The sequence below is a fragment of the Homalodisca vitripennis genome, chromosome 2 (assembly GCF_021130785.1).
Source record: "Homalodisca vitripennis isolate AUS2020 chromosome 2, UT_GWSS_2.1, whole genome shotgun sequence".
Taxonomy (NCBI): Eukaryota; Metazoa; Arthropoda; class Insecta; order Hemiptera; family Cicadellidae; genus Homalodisca; species Homalodisca vitripennis.
The window spans coordinates 96,661,304-96,682,726 of NC_060208.1; the positions used below are offsets into that span (position 1 = coordinate 96,661,304).

The 21,423-nt window shown below is 36.0% G+C and overlaps 1 protein-coding gene across 1 annotated transcript in view; it reads left to right on the plus strand.

Annotated features, from left to right (window-relative positions):
- The first annotated feature begins 6,103 nt into the window (after positions 1-6,103).
- The window catches only part of LOC124355733, an 83,827-nt gene continuing 68,507 nt past the window's right edge, over positions 6,104-21,423 (plus strand). Inside the window, exon 1 of the mRNA XM_046806891.1 lies at positions 6,104-6,247. Within this exon, the coding sequence (XP_046662847.1) occupies positions 6,104-6,247 (144 nt within the window). The remainder of the gene's footprint in view (positions 6,248-21,423) is intronic.

The following is a 21,423-nucleotide window of genomic DNA, read 5'->3' on the forward strand; positions in this document are numbered from 1 at the left end:
TCAAAGAGAAAAGGAAACCAAAAGTGGCAAAACGTGCTTTGTTTCTGAACGAATCAGATAGTGATGAAAGTGACGCGGATTGTTTGTACTGCCAGAACTTGTTCTCAAAATCTAAAAGTAATGAAGGGTGGATACGGTGTTCGGGTTGCCACAAATGGGCACATGAAGCGTGTGCCGGATGTGAAGAGGATGATAATGAATTCATTTGTGACCTATGTAAATAGACTGCAAACAAAAGACAACAAAATCGCAAAAAGTTGTAGGCCTAAAGTAATTTTTTATTGTATTATTTTCTACTTTACACGTTTCAAAATATGTAGACAATGTAATAATAACTAAATTTGTAACAATACATACATACTTTGGTATTTAAAATGCATTTGTAGTATTATTTTTGACATCGGGCAAAGTAGCCACCCTGTGGCCATTTTGCCCTACCCCAACGGGCAAAGTGGCCATTTGGTAGGGCGTGACAAAAAAATTATGTTTAAAAAAAGTAACTAAGATACAGGTATATATTATTTTTTTTTAATGAGTGTAACTATATATGGTATCTTATAAATAAATTTTCATTTCTTTTTTGAACAATATAACAGCTTGAAAAAAATAAGTTTTCCTTAGGGTGGCCACTATGCCCACCTTTTCCCCTACGTCTTACGATTGTCATGAAGATAAACTCGGTTGTACTGCTGGAAAAGTAGAGTTAAAAGATAAGTAAAATATTAAAGTTATGTTTTGCTTAAAAATAAACAACGTTGTTTCCTTGAACGTTAATACCGTTAAATATTTATACGTTTTTGACATTACATATCTCTAATGTTTAAAAATGTATGATGGGCTAGCAAGAGTCCTTCCTATACAAATTACAAAATGTTGTACAGAATTAAATAATACGCCATCAGATACTATTATTTTCATGAAGTCTCTAGTGGTATATTTTTCAAAAACTTGAAATTGTTTTTGGATAATCTCTAGGACCAGTAATTTTATCTAGTAAGAGTAGTTTTACTTCCCAATCTCCTGGGTAGGGCCCTTTTTAATGAATTTCTAAAGTTTTACAGAAAATAATCCAGATAATAATGTGTCTCCGAAATTTACATTATATACATACATCTATTTGTAGATTTTGGCAATGATATCTCCCATATAGATTATAAATTTGGTTACACTCTACAAATTAATGTCATGTCAAACTTTTAAAATCACAATAAAAGAATTTTATTATAGATGTTAAGATATAAGAAAGAAATAAAAGAATTGCTCAAGAGTTAAACTCATCTTCATTAACTGACATGCTTTAAAAAGTGAAACATTTATTCTTAATTAAAACAAAACATTGTTAACTATATCTCTCCAAAATCTTGAAACATAAAAAGAATATAAAATGATATATAAAACTTCAGACGGTAAAGGACATACTTTCAAAAAACGTAAAAATCGTAAAAACAAGATTTCACAAGTTAGTCTACAGTTTACTTTTTGACTTTACATTAATTTAGTAAATTTATATCTTCGTTTTTTGGCTTTCCTTATAAAGTTACATAAACAGTAAATAAGGTTGCCACCTTATAATTAACTGACCAAGGTCGTATCTCCTAGGACAACTAAATAAAGTAGTCTTATGCGGCTATTTCAAATATACAACAGGAAATATTTACGTTTGTACCTTCAGATGACTGTATAATTAAATAACAAATTTAATTATGATAATGCAGTAGGTGTAAGTTTTCATATGAGCAAAATTTCAATTTGCAATGTGTAGACAGCGTGATAATCTAAAATTGGCCATTGCAGCGCTAACTTTAAAAATTGTTTTAAAGTACAGAAAAATCTTTGTCATGTTACACATATATCTGTGATTATAAATTAAGAAATAACATATAATGAAACTCTAAAATACAAAATTAAGAATTTCAATAAAAAGGTAATTCTGTATATTTACATAACATTAGAGGGAAAAAATGGTTTAGTACGACAAAAGAAGAATTTGTATATTAATTAATTTTATTGTTAGTGATAAAATACATATTTGTGGATACTATTTTGTTTACGTTTATTGAACATGGTTAAAATGAATAGTCAACTAATCAATTTAATATAGTTGTGTCTCCATTGAAATAATGTTCGTACATCGTATCGCACACTGCTGTTTTGCGATCCACATATGAAAATACAATCTGAAGACTCCTCACCTTACCAATTTATATACTAAATATACCACATAAAACAAGAAAAATTTCTAAAAAAAATGCGTTAATGATGGCAGCATATATACTAGTATAATAACACAAATTTACACAACCTTGACAATATATTTTACAAGAAGGAACAGAAATATCCTAGTGATTTAAAGAGGTACAAATTGAAGTAAAATAATGTTTTTGTTAAGCACTCATATTTAACCCTTCAGATATGTTAACGCAGGAATTCCTGAGTTTACGTTGGAACAAGAATACGAACAAGAACTCAGTTGTCAGTGTGATTGTCATACGTGCTTGCAACCATGTTCAGCTTAAGGGGAAACAGTTCCATATTACGTTGCTTTATTTATGGCTCATTGGTTAATTAACCCAAGTAATGTCCTATTTAAAAATGAGTTTATAACAACAAAAAAAAGGTTTTATAGTATCAACACTATTTAAGACAATTACCAAAAACAAAATTTGAATGCTCTACAGTTAAATTTGTATATATACTATTTAGGCTATGATATTATATATATACCATATATTTATACCTACAAATAAAATATACGTTATTATACATTCCGATTTCAACATATTTAAATTTACTATACTCATCATTCCCTCTGCATCCTTAATTATATTCCTGGCTGGCAATCTGCATTATTATAACTCTTAGGGCAACACGGCCGTGTACAATGTACACTCGTCTATCGACAACCGAATTACCTTTATTGGATCATTACTAAATAATTTAGGTGAAGCACAATGTTTAGGAAACTATGAATAGTGCAGAGTTCGCATCCTTGCCATAATTTATTTTGAAATTTTAGGAAATATCGAGTTAGTTAACGGTGCATCCTTCTACATCTGATTTGGCTGAGCATGAGTAATGCCTGTTATTTGTTACTCAGACGACTATAAATTCTTTTTAGAATATCAGAAAGGGTAGTATACATCTAGAAAGAAATTAGTTACAGATTTTGAGATACAACCTTCAACGAAGCCTGTTTTTTGACATGTGGCCTGGCGTATACACAGTATGTACATAAACAGTATAGTGAAATACAAACTAATGGTATTTTCTATAAAACGAAGTATGCCAATTTTATAGTGTAACCAATACCCGTAGAAGTGTCATCACCAGAATAAACTGTTCACATTGTACTCATGTTTTATATCCCATCAATTGGGCCTTAAAAGTATGTACAGAATAACCGATCAAAGTCGGAACGACTGTGTATTTGTACGGTTTTTTAATCTGTGTTTATCTATATTATCCTAATTATTTCCCATGACAGCTGTATTATTTCAGATTAGCCATTAAAAAAGTAAATATTTCGATAAGCAATAGAATTCTATGACATACGAGAGTTTCAATTATTTTGTATGAATCGAAGATGGTAATAGTGTTACTGTATGATATTGCAAAATAAAACTATTTTAAAAATGTTTATATATAATTATCATTCATAAAAAGGGTTACACGTGTTAGGTTTTATACTCATAATTCCTTTACCAATAATTCCAAATGTTTATAAAACTTTTGTTGATGAGGATACAACAATCTTTAAAAAGTGCAATACTGATTATAAGAGGAACAAAATGGTCACAGGAACTAGTAGATAAAGTATACTGTTGTTTTTAGGATATAACTAAACGTTATTTATTAAATAAACTATATATGAAATAAAATATGCTCAAAATATGCTTAATTTATCAATTACTATTATTAACGCTTTTAATAGCCCAATTCATAGATAGTTTGAAATATACATTACTAATATTCCCATACACTGTTGATTATTAAATGTTGCGATTTTAATTATACATAATTAGTATCCTATAGTAAAAATGTTCAATATACTGAGTTATTGTATAGAATTAGCTTTATTTATATTTCAATTTACTTATTAGAAATTTGAAGAACTATTGTTTTGGGTAACTTAGCTTTTACTTACTATAGCGGTACTGATGAAATATAAAACAAACCATTTCTTAGACAGTGTAGTTCACGTAAATACTACAAACAGACTTTCAGATTATTTCTTTAACTGTAGTAAAGTTATTAATACTATTGTGAGTTGTGTCAAATAAATGGTTGTTTAATGCATTTGTGCCTGAGACAAATAATTTATTAACCTCACGTGAGTAGTTTCCTGTGATAGCTCTAATATTGAAATGATTGATTGACATCTCTTTACATTAATAATAAGTAATTACTCCAAACGTCTACGCTTGCGATGATATGCTTCGTACCACAACACAGTTAACCATGGCTCATCCATATGAAAAGTTACAATTGATATTAGCTTTAAGAACTTGTGTCTCTGATAACATGTAGAATAGGCATGATCACTTTTAAGTTCCTTACTTTCATTTCATTTGTAAAATGCCAATATCAGTCTTAAAACTACTATTTAAACATGACTAGTTGTTTTAAGTGTATTTGACGTTAACATTGTTCTCCAGATTACTTATTAGATGTGGTACTTTATAAAAAAATTGATCGTACGTGGTAAGTTTAATTTAAAATACATTCTATAAATACAAATATCTATACAGAAGCAGCACTGAGAATTTCGAACTTTTATTTTATATTATAAACTTTCGTGTACAAGATAAAGTTTATAAAGAACAAGAGGATGACGTATAAAACAACGTACTTCAATGTACGAGCTGAATAAGCCGCGGGCGATGAGAGCACTGTATATTAGAGCCTTCTCTGCGATATGAAATATTCTAAGTCTGTGAAGAGCTGGAAGACTCTGATGAAAAACTTTGTGGTTTCGTGTAGGCGCATATGATTTTCGTTATTAAAATGTCTAAAGGAATTTTAATGTTATAGAAACCATGAAGATAAATGAATATCAATTTTCAGAATATCAAAATTTGCTTTAAAATTGAAGTTTCCCAACAAACATTCAATGTTACACTAGCGAAAGCATGAATTGAGCATTAGATATTTATCGTATCATACATTGGTATAAATTATTTAAACGTAACTGTAATTTTGGTGTTTATAAAAACAAAACCGTTGCACTTTCTGAAGTGAAAATATTAAAAATTTATAAAACGTGTACGTGAAAATTAAAAAAGCGTGCAATATTGTATTTAAAACAACTATGTTAACGCATGCAAATTTAGAAAAACTATATTTTTTAATTAAAAAGACAAAAGGTATTATAAAGGAGTTTTTTTATACAAGCCGAAGCTTAACTTTGCAACGAAAGCCCTGGATTAAATTCATAATTAGTTGTGGTGTTTCCAATTAAGAAACCTAGTCCGACACTTTGTTATAAGAAGCTTATTTCACAGTTCTAATGGTGTTATTGCTTTACAAAGATTAAGTTCATTATTTTGTTCTTGTGTTGTTTTTATTGTAACAGTATTACATATTATATATTATTTGGGCTTTGTTTCATGGTGTTATTTATGTACGAGACAACTATATACTAGGTTTCTTTGTGTTAAATAGTGAATAAACTTACTCTGCCTTACATGAATGAATAAATATCATCAATGTCATACCTGTGGTTATTTCGCGTCGTAAAGAATTATATTTACTATCTACTCGAAAATAAAATTCCACTTCATAATTCATTACAAATTAATATTATTTATTATATAAGCTAAATATTTTGTAAAACTGTATGTCTTTAGTGTAGCCTGCAGGTTTAATTGGTACAAAGAATTGAATCAGAATTTCGCTGTTGTATCACACGCTGGCATCACTGTTTCACATTCATACACTTTCTTTTCCGTAGGCTTACATGCCATAATCTGGAAGATTGAGTCATCCAGCAGACACGTCATCGCGCGTAATATATTTTATCTTATAGTTCACTTATATAAAATAAACAAATAGAAAGAAGAATCTCAATAGATTTCAAATTGTATCATTAAAAAAAGAACTTGTTATGACTAAAATTGCTCAAGAAATTCAGAACAAAAGCCCTTTGAGGAGTTGTAAAATAAGTAAGATTTTACTGTACGGCAAGTGGGGGAAAAAGTCCGTCACGCTGAGTTACGGCATCAACAGTCAGCACTGCGAGGACACATCGGTAAGTCACGTATTGATCCTGTATGTAGCCAAAAAGAGAGTGCCAGAGAAAGTCTATTTAATATGCCTCATAGTGTAACATGTCATAAAACAAACCATCAGTTAAAAATTAATGTGATTTCTACTAAATAATTTACACATACGAGTATGTACATTTTCCCCTCGCTGATAAAAAGGCAAATAAATTAGCACTATAAGATTGTTTTTATTATACTTCCATTGTTTATCTTGACCGAGTATCATAAAGGGAAATTTTATTTCTTCACTAATATCAAAGAATATGGGATATTGCTCTGTTTATGCTACCAACCATTGGGAGTTGTTGGCTTCTTGAAGCTCCTCTGCTTTGATCGCACCTGGAAAGTTTTAGACGATTTGAAACAAACGTGTTTAAAAAATGCAGAATTATGTAATCTATTTTGATCTGTTAGAACTAACTAAGACTGCTGAGCCTCGCTAGATCTTGAATTTCTTGGTTGTTGGTGCTACAAGCTCTACTCTCTCCGAGTAACAGTGTCTGTAAACCCTTCTATCCCGAGTAAGGGTACAACGTGCCTGTGATATTCATTGCGTGATATTTTAAATCGCGTGGTTTCTGAACGTAACGTACTGCGGACTTATTATGAGATAAACAAAGTTTTCGGATATCATAGTATTTTATTTTAATTTCTCCTCGGTTAAGGAGAAATTCTGTTCTATTCTAAATTTAATGTTGACTCATTTAGTGAGAGTTACCTTTTACATTATTTATGATTTTAACAGTCATAAACTAATTGTAGCAATAGTTAATATAGACTAAATTGTCCTGTTTTATAAGTAGGAAAACAATAATTCAGATTGACTATAAACAATACGTGTTAAATGATCTTAGGAACTGATGATTCAAAAACGTATTATATGGTTGAAGTTTTAAGACAAGTTTGAAAAACTTTTTTGATAAGTAAAATAATATAAGTATGTTATTAATGAGATATAAAGGTAGCAATTTCAAAACAAGTATTGTCTTTCTACAAAATATTCATGATCATTATTTTATAGCTTAAAACATATTACTTTTTGCCACCAACCTCAAAGGTGATAAGGGCATATTACGTATGAATTTACTAAATTTCTTTTCTGAAATGGCTGCGAAATTCAATATGGTTGCCCCCATTTCTAATGTGTAGGACATAGGTTTCCTGGTACATTTAGCTTTTCTTAAAAATATTAGAGCGGAGCTCCACTAATAATTTATTAATATAAGGCTTAAAGAAGCCAAAGTTAAAAAAATTACTTAGTTAAATATTTCTCAAAGAACAAATTACTTCTGGATTTACTTTTTGACAAATGCCAAAACACAATTGTTTATGTTTGGTTATGATAATCCTGGTTTTAATCGTATTTCTAATTTGTTTTTGTTTAAACTTTTTTTATATAATTTGAAACTTTGCATTTCCCTGACTGTTTATATTATTAATCTAGAAATCACGGATTACTTAATATTCAGAGTTAATAATTTAATTAATTACTTAGCTATTCTTAAATAACGTAATTTAAAAAGGCAAAGCCCATTCAGAACTGATTTTCCAACTGCGTCATATCACTTACGCAACATTTTCATAAAGATTATACATACAAAAGGGGTAAAAATAGGGTTGCTAGCCATACAAGGAATATATTATTCCTAATATTCCTGTAATTATTTTTTACTATGGCAAAGGGAGATATAAACTCATTATTTCAGTTAAATATAATCCTGCTATTTTTTAATCTCGTGTTTTCTTATGGTCTAACCTCAGTAACATTTAGTGTATGTAACACTTTTTGCATTGACAATCTTCAAATACATAAAAAATCTTCTTTTGGCATGAATTACAGGCTAAGGTAGATTTCTTGCTAGGATATAAATTATTTTTATAATTGATTATAAAAAAAGACCCCGGTACATGCTTTATACCTACAGTGGGGGGGGGGGGACAGCTGTCCTATGCAGGCAAGGTTGACCAGAACAAAAAAGTGCCCTGTTATTTACATGAATATACAGACCCTTGTATATGTTTTGTTCTATCACGCTACTGATTTTAATTAAACTAAAAGAGTATCTAATATACTATACAGCCGCATGTGAAACTGACTGACTCACTCACTCACTGACAGATCATACTAATTCTAACATAGTTCTAGAAGTGCTAGAAACTTGAAATTTTGCACGCAGGTACCTATTACCGTGAAACCACCGGGAAAAGTCTGAAAACCGTACATTTTTACTTTTAAACCCCTCAAAAAAATTCGAGAAAATTTGCACATTTTTTTCATCACCCTTGCAGGCATTTCTTGTAAGCCCGATAGCGGGCGAACCGTTTGAGCTATCTCGGATCTGACGAAAAATTCATGGTCAGGAATGAAGTGAACTACAAAAAAGGTCTAGTGACTTTTTTTCCTATCTCTTGTGGTTAAGCGACAAAACGCGAGAATATTTTACATTCCAGAGATTTTTTCGCTTACAATAATGTTTCGAACCCGATAGCGTCAGAACCGTTGGTCGTAGCTCAAATCTGATTGACCCATCAAATTAGCAAATTGCGCCATCTACAGAAAAGGTCCAGTGACTTTTTGCCCTATCTCCATTGGTTTGGCCGAAAAACGTGATTATGTGCAATTTCTTTGTAACTTTTACGTGAAAAATTTTGTTTATGCGGTCGATAGTGGCGAAACCATTGGTCGGAGGTCAAAATAAAACAAAGGTTAGATTTAGAAAATAATATGATCTACAAAAAAGGTTCAGTGTCTTTTTACTATATCTCCATTAGTTTGACCGCAAAACGCGATTAAGTGAAAATATTTTGAAATTTTCGCCTACAAATTTACATTCCGGGCTTGATAGCGGCTAAACGGTTGGTCGTAGCTCAAAAAATGCAACTTAATAAGTTTTAGTAAACGACGTGTTCTACAAAAAAAGTCTAGTAACTTTTTGCTGTATGTACTTTAATAAGCCTGAAAAACGCGATAAATAGCAAAATATTTGTCGTGAATTGGAAATTTTTGGAGTTTTAAATATATATTAGGCCTATATGTGACTAATATTTGTGTAATTCAATCAGGATTCAGGCTTTGCTAGGTTAACGAGTGAATACAACCCCACATAATAAGTTGGCTGAGCGTTAGCTATGCGTCAATAGTAGATAGGGACAGAATAAATTTTTATTTTGTTCACAGACACAACACCGTCTAAAATAGGGACAGGTGTGTCATTAGCCCCCGGTAACATTAACCCCCCTCCGAGGATTTCCTGGTATGACCAGATAACCTCCTGAGTAAATTAAACCCCCTGATGTGTTAACCCCCCAGTAACATTAACCCCCCCCCAGGGAATTTCCTGGCTTGACTAGATAATCTCCTGATGATATTAAACCAACTGTTCAACTTAAAATACTGCCTTAAGGTCGGTTTTTATTATGTTTGTACTAAACAATTCACGATAGCTGACCAGTGCAGACTTTTCTCCCGAGCTCATTCCTGGCTAAACCAAAGGTGGCAGCTAAAATCTGACGACGGAATTGAAACATAAAATTAAATTTCCGACAAGAAAGGTCCAGTAACTTTTTCACTTATCTCTAACGGTTAAGCCGCAAAACGCCCTCAAAGTCAAAAGTTTGGGTAAATCCGGAAAATTAAACTATGGTATACATACGTCCTCTGACTTTGGTTAAAACCAAATTATCTTGTCTCCAAATTTCGCGAACACATAACTTAACTCTTCTACCACATCAATTGATTAATATCATACACCACACATCTTTTGGATGAGCGTTAGCGAAGCATTACGACCCGTAAGATTCTCGAGAACGGATACATAAAATTTGGAAACTTCACGTCTGAATTTAACCAATCACCGAACTACGCTTATCCCCGAATTTAGCCAACACCCAAATGGGGGCCTGGGGGCGTAGCCCCCAGCGAGCCGAAGGCGAGTCCCATATATATACAGCCGCATGTGTAACTCACTGACTGACTCACTGATAGGGTATACAAATTCTAACCCACTTCTAGAAGTGCTGGAAACACCAAATTTTGCACACACGTAGCTGGAATCTTCAAACCACCGGGAAAAGTCTTAAAACCGGAATTTTTTAATTTTGAACCCCTCAAAAAAATTCGCGAAGTGACCCCTTTTTGCCCTTGCAGGTTTTTCTTTGAAGCCCGATAGCGGGCGAACCGTTCGAGCTAGCTTCGATCTGACGAAAAATTCATAATCAGGAATTAAGTGAACTACAAAAAAGGTCCAGTGACCTTTTGCTCTATCTCAATCGGTTTGGCCGCAAAACGCGAATACATTAAAATATTATGAAATTTTCGCCTAAAAATTTACCTTTCGGGCTCGATAGCGGCTAAACGGTTGGTCGTAGCTCAAAACAAATTTTCAATGGGATCTAGCAAATTGCGTGATCTACAAAAAAGGTCTAATAACATATTGCCCTATCCCCAATGGTTTGGCCGCATTACGCGTTTTAAAGTATCGATTTTTCAAATTTTACGTGAGTTATTGTTTTCTGGACTCCATTGCAGACAAAACCGTACGTTTAGGCCAAATTAAAAATATGATTTTAATAGCAAACAATGTGGTCTACAAAAAAGGTCCAGTGACATTTTACTCTATCTTCCATGGTTTAGCCGTAAAACGTGATTATGTTGAAAATTTCACTCAAAAACTTACCTTCTGGGCTCGATATTGGCCGAACCGTTAGCCCTAGCTTGAATGTAAAATTTTTTGTAACTAGCTATTCATAGGATCTAAAAAAAAGGTTCAGCAGCTTTCTATCGTTTATCTTTCCGTAAGCCTGATAAATGCTCTAAATGACAAATTCTTCGTCTTTACTTTTAGGTGTTTTAAATTTTTCAACTATAATTAGTGCGCTTCATGCTGGTTCCAGCTTGACCTTGTATTACTACTCCGTTAACGGGTGACTAAAACCCCCCTCCACGTCGGGAGTTGGCTGAGCGTTAGTGAAGTTTCAATAGTAGATAGGGACAGAGTGTTTTTTATTATGTTCAAAGACACAACACCCTCTAAAATAGGCCCACGTGTGTCATTAACCCCTTGTAACATTAACCCCCCCCGGGGATTTTTTAGTATTACCTGATAACCTCCTGAGTACATTAAACCCCCTGATGTGTTAACCCGCCCGGTAACATTATACCCACCTGGGAATTTCCTGGGATGACCACATGTCCGAATTTTACAAATCACTAAATCTCTTAACCCCCCTTGGGAAGTTCCTGGTATGACAAGATCACCCCCTGATGTCTTAACCCCCGGTAACGCTAACCCCCCCCCTGGGAATTTCCTGGCATTACATAATGTCCGAATTTGACCTATCACCAAATCATTCTTATTCCCGAATTTGGCAAACACCCAAATGGGGGCCTGGGGGCGTAGCCCCCAGCGAGCCGAAGGCGAGTCTAATATATATACAACCGCATGTGTAACTGACTGACTGACTCACTCACTCACGTATACTAATTCTAACCTACTTCCAGATGAGTTAGAGACTTGAAATTTGGTACACAGATAGCTTTCCACGTGTAACCACCAGGAAAATCCCGAAAAGTGAGAATTTTTCATTTTCAACCCCTCAAAAAAATTCCCAAAAAATCGCGCATTCTTCACCCCTGCAGGCATTTTTTTGTAAGCCCGATAGCGGGCGAACCGTTGGAGCTAGCTCGGATCTGACGGAAAATTCATGGTCAGGAATGAAGTGAACTACAAAAAAGGTCTAATGACTTTTTGCTCTATCTTCCATGGTTAAGCGACAAAACGCTCGAACATTTGAAATTCCAGAGATTTTTTCGATAAAAATAATGTTTCAAGCCCGATAGCGGCCGAACCGTTGGTCGTAGCTCAAATCTGATTGACCCATCAAATTAGCAAATTGCGCGATCTACAGAAAAGGTCCAGTAATCTTTTGCCCTATCTCGATTGGTTTGGCCGAAAAACGTGATTATGTACAATTTTGTTGTAACTTTTACGCGAAACTTTTGTTTTTGGGGTCGATAGCGGCGAAACCATTGGTCGGAGGTCAAAATAAGACTAACGTTTTATTTAGGAAATAAGATGACCTACAAAAAAGGTCCAGTGACTTTTTACTATATTTCCCTTAGTTTGACCGCAAAACGCGATTAAGTGAAAATATTGGACATTTTCGCCTAAAAATTTACATTCCGGGCTTGATAGCGGCTAAACGGTTGGTCAAACGGGATTTAGGAAATCACGTGATCTACAGAAAAGGTTCAGTGACTTCGGGAGTTGGCTGAGCGTTAGCTAAGCGTCAATAGTAGATAGGGACAGAGGAATATTTATTATGTTCACAGACACAATACCCTCTAAAAAAGGCCCAAGTGTGTCATTAACCCCCGGTAATATTAACCCCCCCCCCCGGGGATTTCCTGGTATGACCTGATAACCTCCTGTACATTCAACCCCCTGATGTGTTAACCCCCCTGGTAACATTAAACCCCCCCAGGGAATTTCCTGCCATGACCTCATGTCCGAATTTTACCAGTCACCAAATCTCTTAAACCCCCCCCCCCTGGGAAGATCCTGGTATGACCAGATAACCCCCTGGAGACTTATCCCCCGGTAACGTTAACCCCCCCTGGGAATTTGTTCATATGACCAGACAATATCCTGACGAAATTAAACCCCCTCTTGTCTTAACCTCCTTAACATTAATCACCCACCCAGGGAATTTCTCGCCTTGACTAGATAGTCTCCTGGTGATATTAAACCCCCTGTTCGACTTAAAATACTGCCTTGAGGTCGGTTTTTATTATGTTTATACTAAACAATTCAAGATAGCTGACCCGTGCAGACTTTTCTCCCGAGCTCATTTCTGGCTAAACCATAGGTCGTAGATCAGATCTGAGGGCACAATCGAAAGACAAAATTAAATTTCCAACAAGAAAGGTCCAGTCACTTTTTGTCGTATCTCTAACGGTTTAACCGCAAAATGCCCTCAAAGTCAAAAGTTTTTACGAACCCGGAAAAAAATCTATGAAAAAGGTCAATTTTTAAATCCCTTGTCATTTACTTAATGTCCGGACTTAACCAGTCACCGAATTCCGCTTATACCCGAATTTGCAAGCGTTTACTTTGGGGGCCTGGGGGCGTAGCCCCCAGCGAGCCGAAGGCGAGTCCTATATTATATACAGCCGCATGTGAAACCACTCACTCACTCACTCACTGATGGATGTATACAAATTCTAACATAGTTCTAGAAGTGCTGGAAACTTGAAATTTGGCATGCAGGTACCTTTTGTCGTGTAACCAACAGGAAAAGTCTGAAAACCGGGAAATTTTACTTTTAAACCCCTCAAAAAAATTCTAGAAAAATCGGGCATTTTTTACCCCTGCAGGCCTTTTTTGTAAGACCGATAGCGGGCGAACCGTTGGAGCTAGCTCGGATCTGACGGAAAATTCATAATCAGGAATGAAGTGAACTACAAAAAAGGTCTAATGACTTTTTGCTCTATCTTCCATGGTTTAAGCGACAAAACGCTCGAACATTTGAAATTCCAGAGATTTTTTCGCTTAAAATAAAGTTTCGAGCCCGATAGCGGCCGAACGGTAGGTCGTAGCTCAAATCTGATTGACCCATCAAATTAGCAAATTACGTGATCTACAGAAATGGTCTAGTAAACTTTTTGCCGTATCTCCATCGGTATGACCGCAATACGCGATTATGTGCAAAAATTTATGTAATTTTCACGTGCAAAATTAGATTTCCGGCCCGATAACCGCAACCGCCAAACGGTTGGCCATACCTCAAAACAAAACAAAGGTGCCATTTATAAAATTACTTGATCTACAAAAAATGTCCAGTGACTTTTGGGCCTATCTCTATTAGTTCAGTCGCAAAATGTAATTATGTGCAAAATTTGTGTAATTTTCACGTGAAATTTTAGACTCCGGGCACGATTGCGGCCAAACCGTTGATCGTAGCCCAAAATAGATGTATTAATGGTATTAGGAAATCTCGTGATCTACAAAAAGGCATCATTGACTTTTAGCCCTATCGTCAACTTTTGGCTGCAAAACGCATTTATATGCAAATAATTAGTAATTTGTACACAAGATTTCTGTTTCTGGAGTCGGTAGCGGTCGAACCAAGGGTTGCAAACTTAAAAACTAAATTTCTGATAACTAGACAATTTTTTCCCAGGAAAAAACCATGTATTCTGATAAGCCCCAAGGGCATTAACCCCCCTCCCGGGAATTACTCCTGAGTAAATGAAAACACCTGATCAACTTAATAATCTGATAAAGACCAAAAATGTGTGCAATTCATCCCGGTTCCTGATTGAGTTTGTATTACTATATAAAACGAATGACTAGTATACATCTTCTAGCCCACATCGCGAATTGGCTGAGCGTCAGTGAAGCGTCAAAAGAAGATAAGGACAGAGTGAATTATAATTATGTTCACAGACACAACACACTCTAAAAGAGGCCCACGTGTATCATTAACCCCCCGGAACATTAAAGAAACCCCGTATTTTCTGGTCTGACCAGATAATCTCCTGAGTAAATTAAACCTCCTGATGCCTTAACCCCCGGTAACGTTAAATCCCCCTCCCCTTAGAATTTCCTGACATGACCTCATGTCTGAATTTTACCAAACACCAAATCGCTCCTAACCCCGAATTTGCAAGCGCACATCAGATTTATCAATCACCAAATCTCTTAACCCCCCTCCGGGAATTTCCTGGTATAACCAGATACAATTCTGAGTAAATTAAACCCCCTGATTTCTTAACCCCTGGTAACATAAACCCCCCCCTCAGGGAATTTCCTGGCATAACCTCATGTCCGAATTTTACCAAACACCAAATCGCTCCTAACCCCGAATTTGCAAGCGCACATCAGATTTACCAATCACCAATTCTCTTAACCCCCCTCCCCCCGGGAATTTACTGGTATGACCAGATAACCTCCTAAATAAATAAAACCCCTGATGTCTTATCCCCTGGTAACACTAAAACACCCCTGGGAATTTCGTGGATGACCAGATAACCTCCTGAGTAAATTAAACCCCTCGATGTCTTAACCCCTGGTAACATTAAACCCCCTCCCCCCGGGGAATGTCGTGGCATGACCTCATGTCCCAAATTTTACCAATTACCAAATCTCTCTTATCCCCGAATTTGCAAGCGTACATCATGGGGGCCTGGGGGCGTAGCCCCCAGCGAGCCGAAGGCGAGTCCCTATTATATACAGCCGCATATGTAACTCACTGACTGATAGGGTGTACGAAATTCTAACCCACTTCTAGAAGTGCTGGAAACACCAAATTTTGCACGCACGTAACTTTTACCTTCAAACCAACGGGAAAAGTCTGAAAACCGGATATTTTTACTTTTAAACCCCTCAAAAAATTGGCAAACTTTCGCACACTTTTCACTCTTGCAGGCTTTTCTTTGAAGCCCGATAGCGGGCGAACCGTTAGAGCTAGCTCGGATCTGAGAAAAAATCGTTAGTCGGGAATGGAGTGATCTACAAAAAAGGTCAAGTGCATTTTTGCTCTATCTCTATTGGTTTGGCCGCAAAACGCAATTATGTGTAAAATTTTCGCAATTTTCACTTAATCATTTACCTTCCAGGCTCGATAGCGGCCGAACCGTTGGTCGCAGCTCAAAACAAATTTTCAATGGGATTTAGGAAACGGGGCGCGATCTACAAAAAAGGTCGAGTAACATTTTACCCTATCCTTAATGGTTTGGCCGGGAAACGCATTTAAATGTGTCGCTTTTTCAAGTTTTACTTCAGAATTTTGTTTCTGGGTTCTATATCGGCAGAATCTTTAAAGGTAGGGTAAATTAAAAAGCGGATTTTAATACAAAATAAGACGATCTACAAAAAAGGTCTAGTGACTTTTTGCCCTATCTTTATCGGTTTGGCCAATAAATGCTAATATTTTGTCATTTTGACGTGGAAATGTTTTTACTGGAGACGATATTGGTTAACCCGTTTATCCTAGCTTAAACCTAAACAATGTATTAAATAGCCATTAATAGGATCTACAAAAAAGGTTCAGTAGCTTTTAGTCGTATACCTTTCCGTAAGCCTATTATACGCTCTCAATGGCAAAATCTTTTTTGTGAATTGGCAATTTTAAGGGTTTTTTATTTTTTTCCGAATAGAATTGGTACAATTAATAACAGTTTCATATTGAATTTATATTAGTTCGTAAATCAGTGACTAGTGTAAGTGGTGTAAGTGGATCTACAGCGGTAGTTCAGATTTTGTTTGCACTAATTAATTCACTATAGCTGGCCAGTGCAGTCTTTTCTCCCAAGCTCTTTACTGCCTAAACAAGAGGTCGTAGATAAAATCCGACAGCACAATCCTCCTTCAATTTTAAATTTTATACAAGAAAGGTCCAGTCACTTTTTGTCGTATCTCTAACGGTTAAGCCGTAAAACGCTCTCAAAGTCAAAGGTTTGGGTAAATCCAGAAAATTAAACTATGATATACAAACATAATCTCAGACTTTAGTTACCATCAAATTCTTCTTGTCTTCTAATTTCGCAAACACATAACTTAACTGTTCTACGTTATTTATTGATTAATATTATATACTACACATCAATTGGCTGAGCGTTAGCGAAGCATTACGACACGTACAATTCTTGAAAACGGATACATGAAATTTGGAAACCTATGTCTGAATTAACCCCCGGTAACATTACACCCCCCCCCCAGGGAATTTCCTGGCACGACCTCATGTTCGAATTTTTACCAATCACCAAATCTCTTAACCCCCTTGGGAAGTTCCTAGTATGACCAAATAACCCCCTGATGTCTTAACCCCTGGTAACATCCTATTAATGGCTATTTAATAAAGTGTTTAAGTTTAAGCTAGGATAACCCCCCCCCCCAGGGAATATCCTGGGATGACCTCATGTCCGAATTTTACCAATCACCAAATCTCTTAACCCCCCCCCCTAGGGAAGTACTGGTATGAACAGATAACCCCCTGATGTCTTAACCCCTTGTAACATTAAAATCCCCCCCCCAGGGAATTTCCTGGGATGACCTTATGTCCGAATTTTACCAATCACCAAATATCTTAACCCACCCCCCTAGGGAAGTTCCTGGTATGACCAAATAACCCCCTGATGTCTTAACCCCTGGTAACATTAAACCCCCCCTCCCCAGGGAATTTCCTGGGATGACCTCATGTCCGAATTTTACAAATCACCAAATCTCTCTTAAATTCGAATCTACAAGCGTACATCATGGGGGCCTGGGGGCGTAGCCCCCAGCGAGCCGAAGGCGAGTCTAATATACTATACAGCCGCATGTGAAACTGACTGACTGACTGATATATGTATACAAATTCTAACCTACTTCTAAAGGTGCTGGAAACTTGAAATTTTGCACGCAGGTACCTTTTGCCGTATAACCAACAGGAAAAGTCTGAAAACCGGGAATTTTTAATTTTAAATCCCTCAAAAAAATTCGCAAAAAAAACGCGCATTTTTTACCCTTGCAGGCCTTTTTTGTAAGCCCGATAGCGGGCGAACCGTTTGGAGCTAGCTCGGATCTGACGAAAAATCGTTAGTCAGGAAGGAAGTGAACTACAAAAAAGGTCCAGTAACTTTTTGCTCTATCTTCCATGGTTAAGCGACAAAAACGCTCGAATATTTGACATTCCAGAGATTTTTTCGATAAAAATAATGTTTCGAGCCCGATAGCGGCCGAACCATTGGTCGTAGCTCAAATCTGATTGACCCATCAAATTAGCAAATTGCGCGATCTACAAAAAAGGTTTTAGTGACTTTTTGCCCTATCTCTATTGGTTTGGCCGAAAAAACGTGATTATGTGCGATTCTTTTTGTAATTTTCACGTGAAAAACTTTGTTTTTGGGGTCGATAGCGGCGAAAAAATTGGTCGGAGGTCAAAATGAAACAAAGGTTAGATTTAGGAAATAATATTTTCTTCAAAAAGGTCCAGTGACTTTTTGACCTATCTACAGTGGTTCGACCGCAAAACGCGTTTAAATGCAATTATTTTGTGATTGATACGTGAAAATCTTGTTTCTGGAGTCGATATCAGCCGAACCGTTGATTGGAGTTTAAATCTTTATCATTCAGTAACTAGAAAAACTATGAGATCTATAAAAAAGGTTCGGTAGCCTTTTGTCTTATATCCTTTAGTAAGCCTGTAAATCGCTTTCAATGGTAAAATATTTATCGTGTTTTCTAACAAAAATGCACATTTTTGGTTGTTTTTAAATTTTTTGCTGCTATGATTTGTTCAATTCATTCTGGTTCCGGATTGAACAATTATTACTACGTTACCGAGTGATTACAACCCCCCTAGGGAATTGGCTGAGAGTTAGCGAAACGTCAGTAGTAGATAGTGACAGAGAGAATTTTATTTATTTTAACACACACAACAACCTCTAAAAGAGAACCACGTATGTGTTAACACCCAGTAACAATAAACCCCCCCTCTGGAATTTCTCAGTATGACCAGATAACCTCCTGAGTAAATTAAACCCCCTGAATGTCTTAACCCCCGGTAACATTAACCCACCCTGGAATTTTCTTGCATGACCAGATAACATCCTGAATAAATTAAACCCCCTGATGTCTTAACCCCCGGTAACATTAACCCCTCACGGAATTTTCTTCTGAGACCAGATAACCCTCTGAGTAAAGTAAACCCCCTGATGTCTTAACCCTAGGTATCATTAACTCCTCCTGGAATTTTCTGGTACGACCAGATAACCTCCTGAGTAAATTAAACCCCCTTATGTCCTAACTGCCGGTAACATTAACCCCCCCCCTGGGAATTTCCTGGCATGACTATAAAAACACCGAGCAAATTAAACCCCCTAAAAAACTTTAAAATACTGACTTATGGTAGGTTTTTTATTTATATTTACACTAAGCAATTTAAAATAGTTGACCGGTGCAGACTTTTCTACCACGCTCTGTAACACCTAAACTAGAGCTCGTAGCTCAAATCTGAGGTCAAAATCGAAATTAAATTAAATTTTCGACAAGAAAGGTTCAGTCACTTTTTGTCGTATATCTAACGGTTAAGCCACAAAATGGCCTTAAAATCAAAACTTTGATTAAAACTGGAAAATTCGATAAAATAGGTCTAATTTAAACTCCCAGACCCCTAATCTAATTCTCTGATTAACCTCTCACCGAATACCGCTTATCCCCGAATTCGGCAAACACCCAAAAGGGGGCCTGGGGTCAAAACTCTGGGGTGGAATGATAATTTCCGAAGTAATTTTAACCCCCTGATCAACTTTTTTTTATAAAAATTCCTCGTGCCCAGACACACATTTACTACAAAAGTACCACGCGTTCTTTAACCCCCGAGAACATTAACCCCCCCTCCCGGGAATTTCCTGGTTGATGAACTCATGATTAAATTAAACCCCCTGATCAACTTAATAATCTGATAAAGGTAGTTTTTAATTTATTTACACTATATCTGCTTACACAACAGCTGACCAGTGCAGACTTTTATTCCAAGCGTTGTACCGACTAAACCAGAGATCGTAGCTCAAAATCCGAGGGTGGAATCGAAATACAAAAATTAAATTTGCGACACGAAAGTTCCAGTCACTTTTTGTCGTATCTCTAACGGTTAACCTGTAAAATGCCATTAAAGTCACTTTGATTAAAACTGAAAATTTCAATAAAATGGGTCCAGTTTAACTCCGAATTCCGCTTATCCCCAAATTTGGCCAACACCGGAAAGGGGGCCTGGGGTGTGTCATTAACCCCCGGTAACATTACCCCCCCCCCCCACCGGGAACTATCTGGTATGACCAGATAACCTCCTAAGTAAATTAAACCCCCTGATGTCTTAACCCCTGGTAACATTAAAACCCCCCTCCATGGAATTTCTTGGCATGACCTCATGTCCGAATATTACCAATCACCAAATCCCTCTTATCCCCGAATTTAAGGCACTTACATTGGGGGCCTGGGGGCGTAGCCCCCAGCGAGCCGAAGGCGAGTCCCTAAATACTTATACAGCCCGCATGTGAAACCACTCACTCACTCACTCACTCACTGATGGATGTATACAAATTCTAACATAGTTCTAGAAGTGCTGGAAACTTGAAATTTGGCACGCAGGTACCTTTCACAATATGACCCGGAGGAAAAGTCTGAAAACCGGACTTTTTTACTTTTAAACCCCTCAAAAAAATTCCTCAAAAATCGCGCATTCTTTACCCCTGCAGGCCTTTTTTGTAAGTCCGATAGCGGGCGAACCGTTAGAGCTAGCTCGGATCTGAGAAAAAATCGTTAGTCGGGAATGGAGTGATCTACAAAAAAGGTCAAGTGCATTTTTGCTCTATCTCTATTGGTTTGGCCGCAAAAACGCAATTATGTGTAAAATTTTCGCAATTTTCACTTAATCATTTACCTTCCAGGCTCGATAGCGGCCGAACCGTTGGTCGCAGCTCAAAACAAATTTTCAATGGGATTTAGGAAACGGGCGCGATCTACAAAAAAGGTCGAGTAACATTTTACCCTATCCTTAATGGTTTGGCCGGGAAACGCATTTAAATGTGTCGCTTTTTCAAGTTTTACTTCAGAATTTTGTTTCTGGGTTCTATATCGGCAGAATCTTTAAAGGTAGGGTAAATTAAAAAGCGGATTTTAATACAAAATAAGACGATCTACAAAAAAGGTCTAGTGACTTTTTGCCCTATCTTTATCGGTTTGGCCAATAAATGCTAATATTTTTGTCATTTTGACGTGGAAATGTTTTTACTGGAGACGATATTGGTTAACCCGTTTATCCTAGCTTAAACCTAAAACAATGTATTAAATAGCCATTAATAGGATCTACAAAAAAGGTTCAGTAGCTTTTAGTCGTATACCTTTCCGTAAGCCTATTATACGCTCTCAATGGCAAAATCTTTTTTGTGAATTGGCAATTTTAAGGGTTTTTTTTTTATTTTTTCCGAATAGAATTGGTACAATTAATAACAGTTTCATATTGAATTTATATTAGTTCGTAAATCAGTGACTAGTGTAAAGTGGTTAATAGAGCACATCGCGAATTGGCTGAGCGTTTAGCAAAGGTTATTTTTAATTTTTTTACATAGTTTATTTAATTCATATAATATATCAGATTTTGTTTCTTTTTTATAACC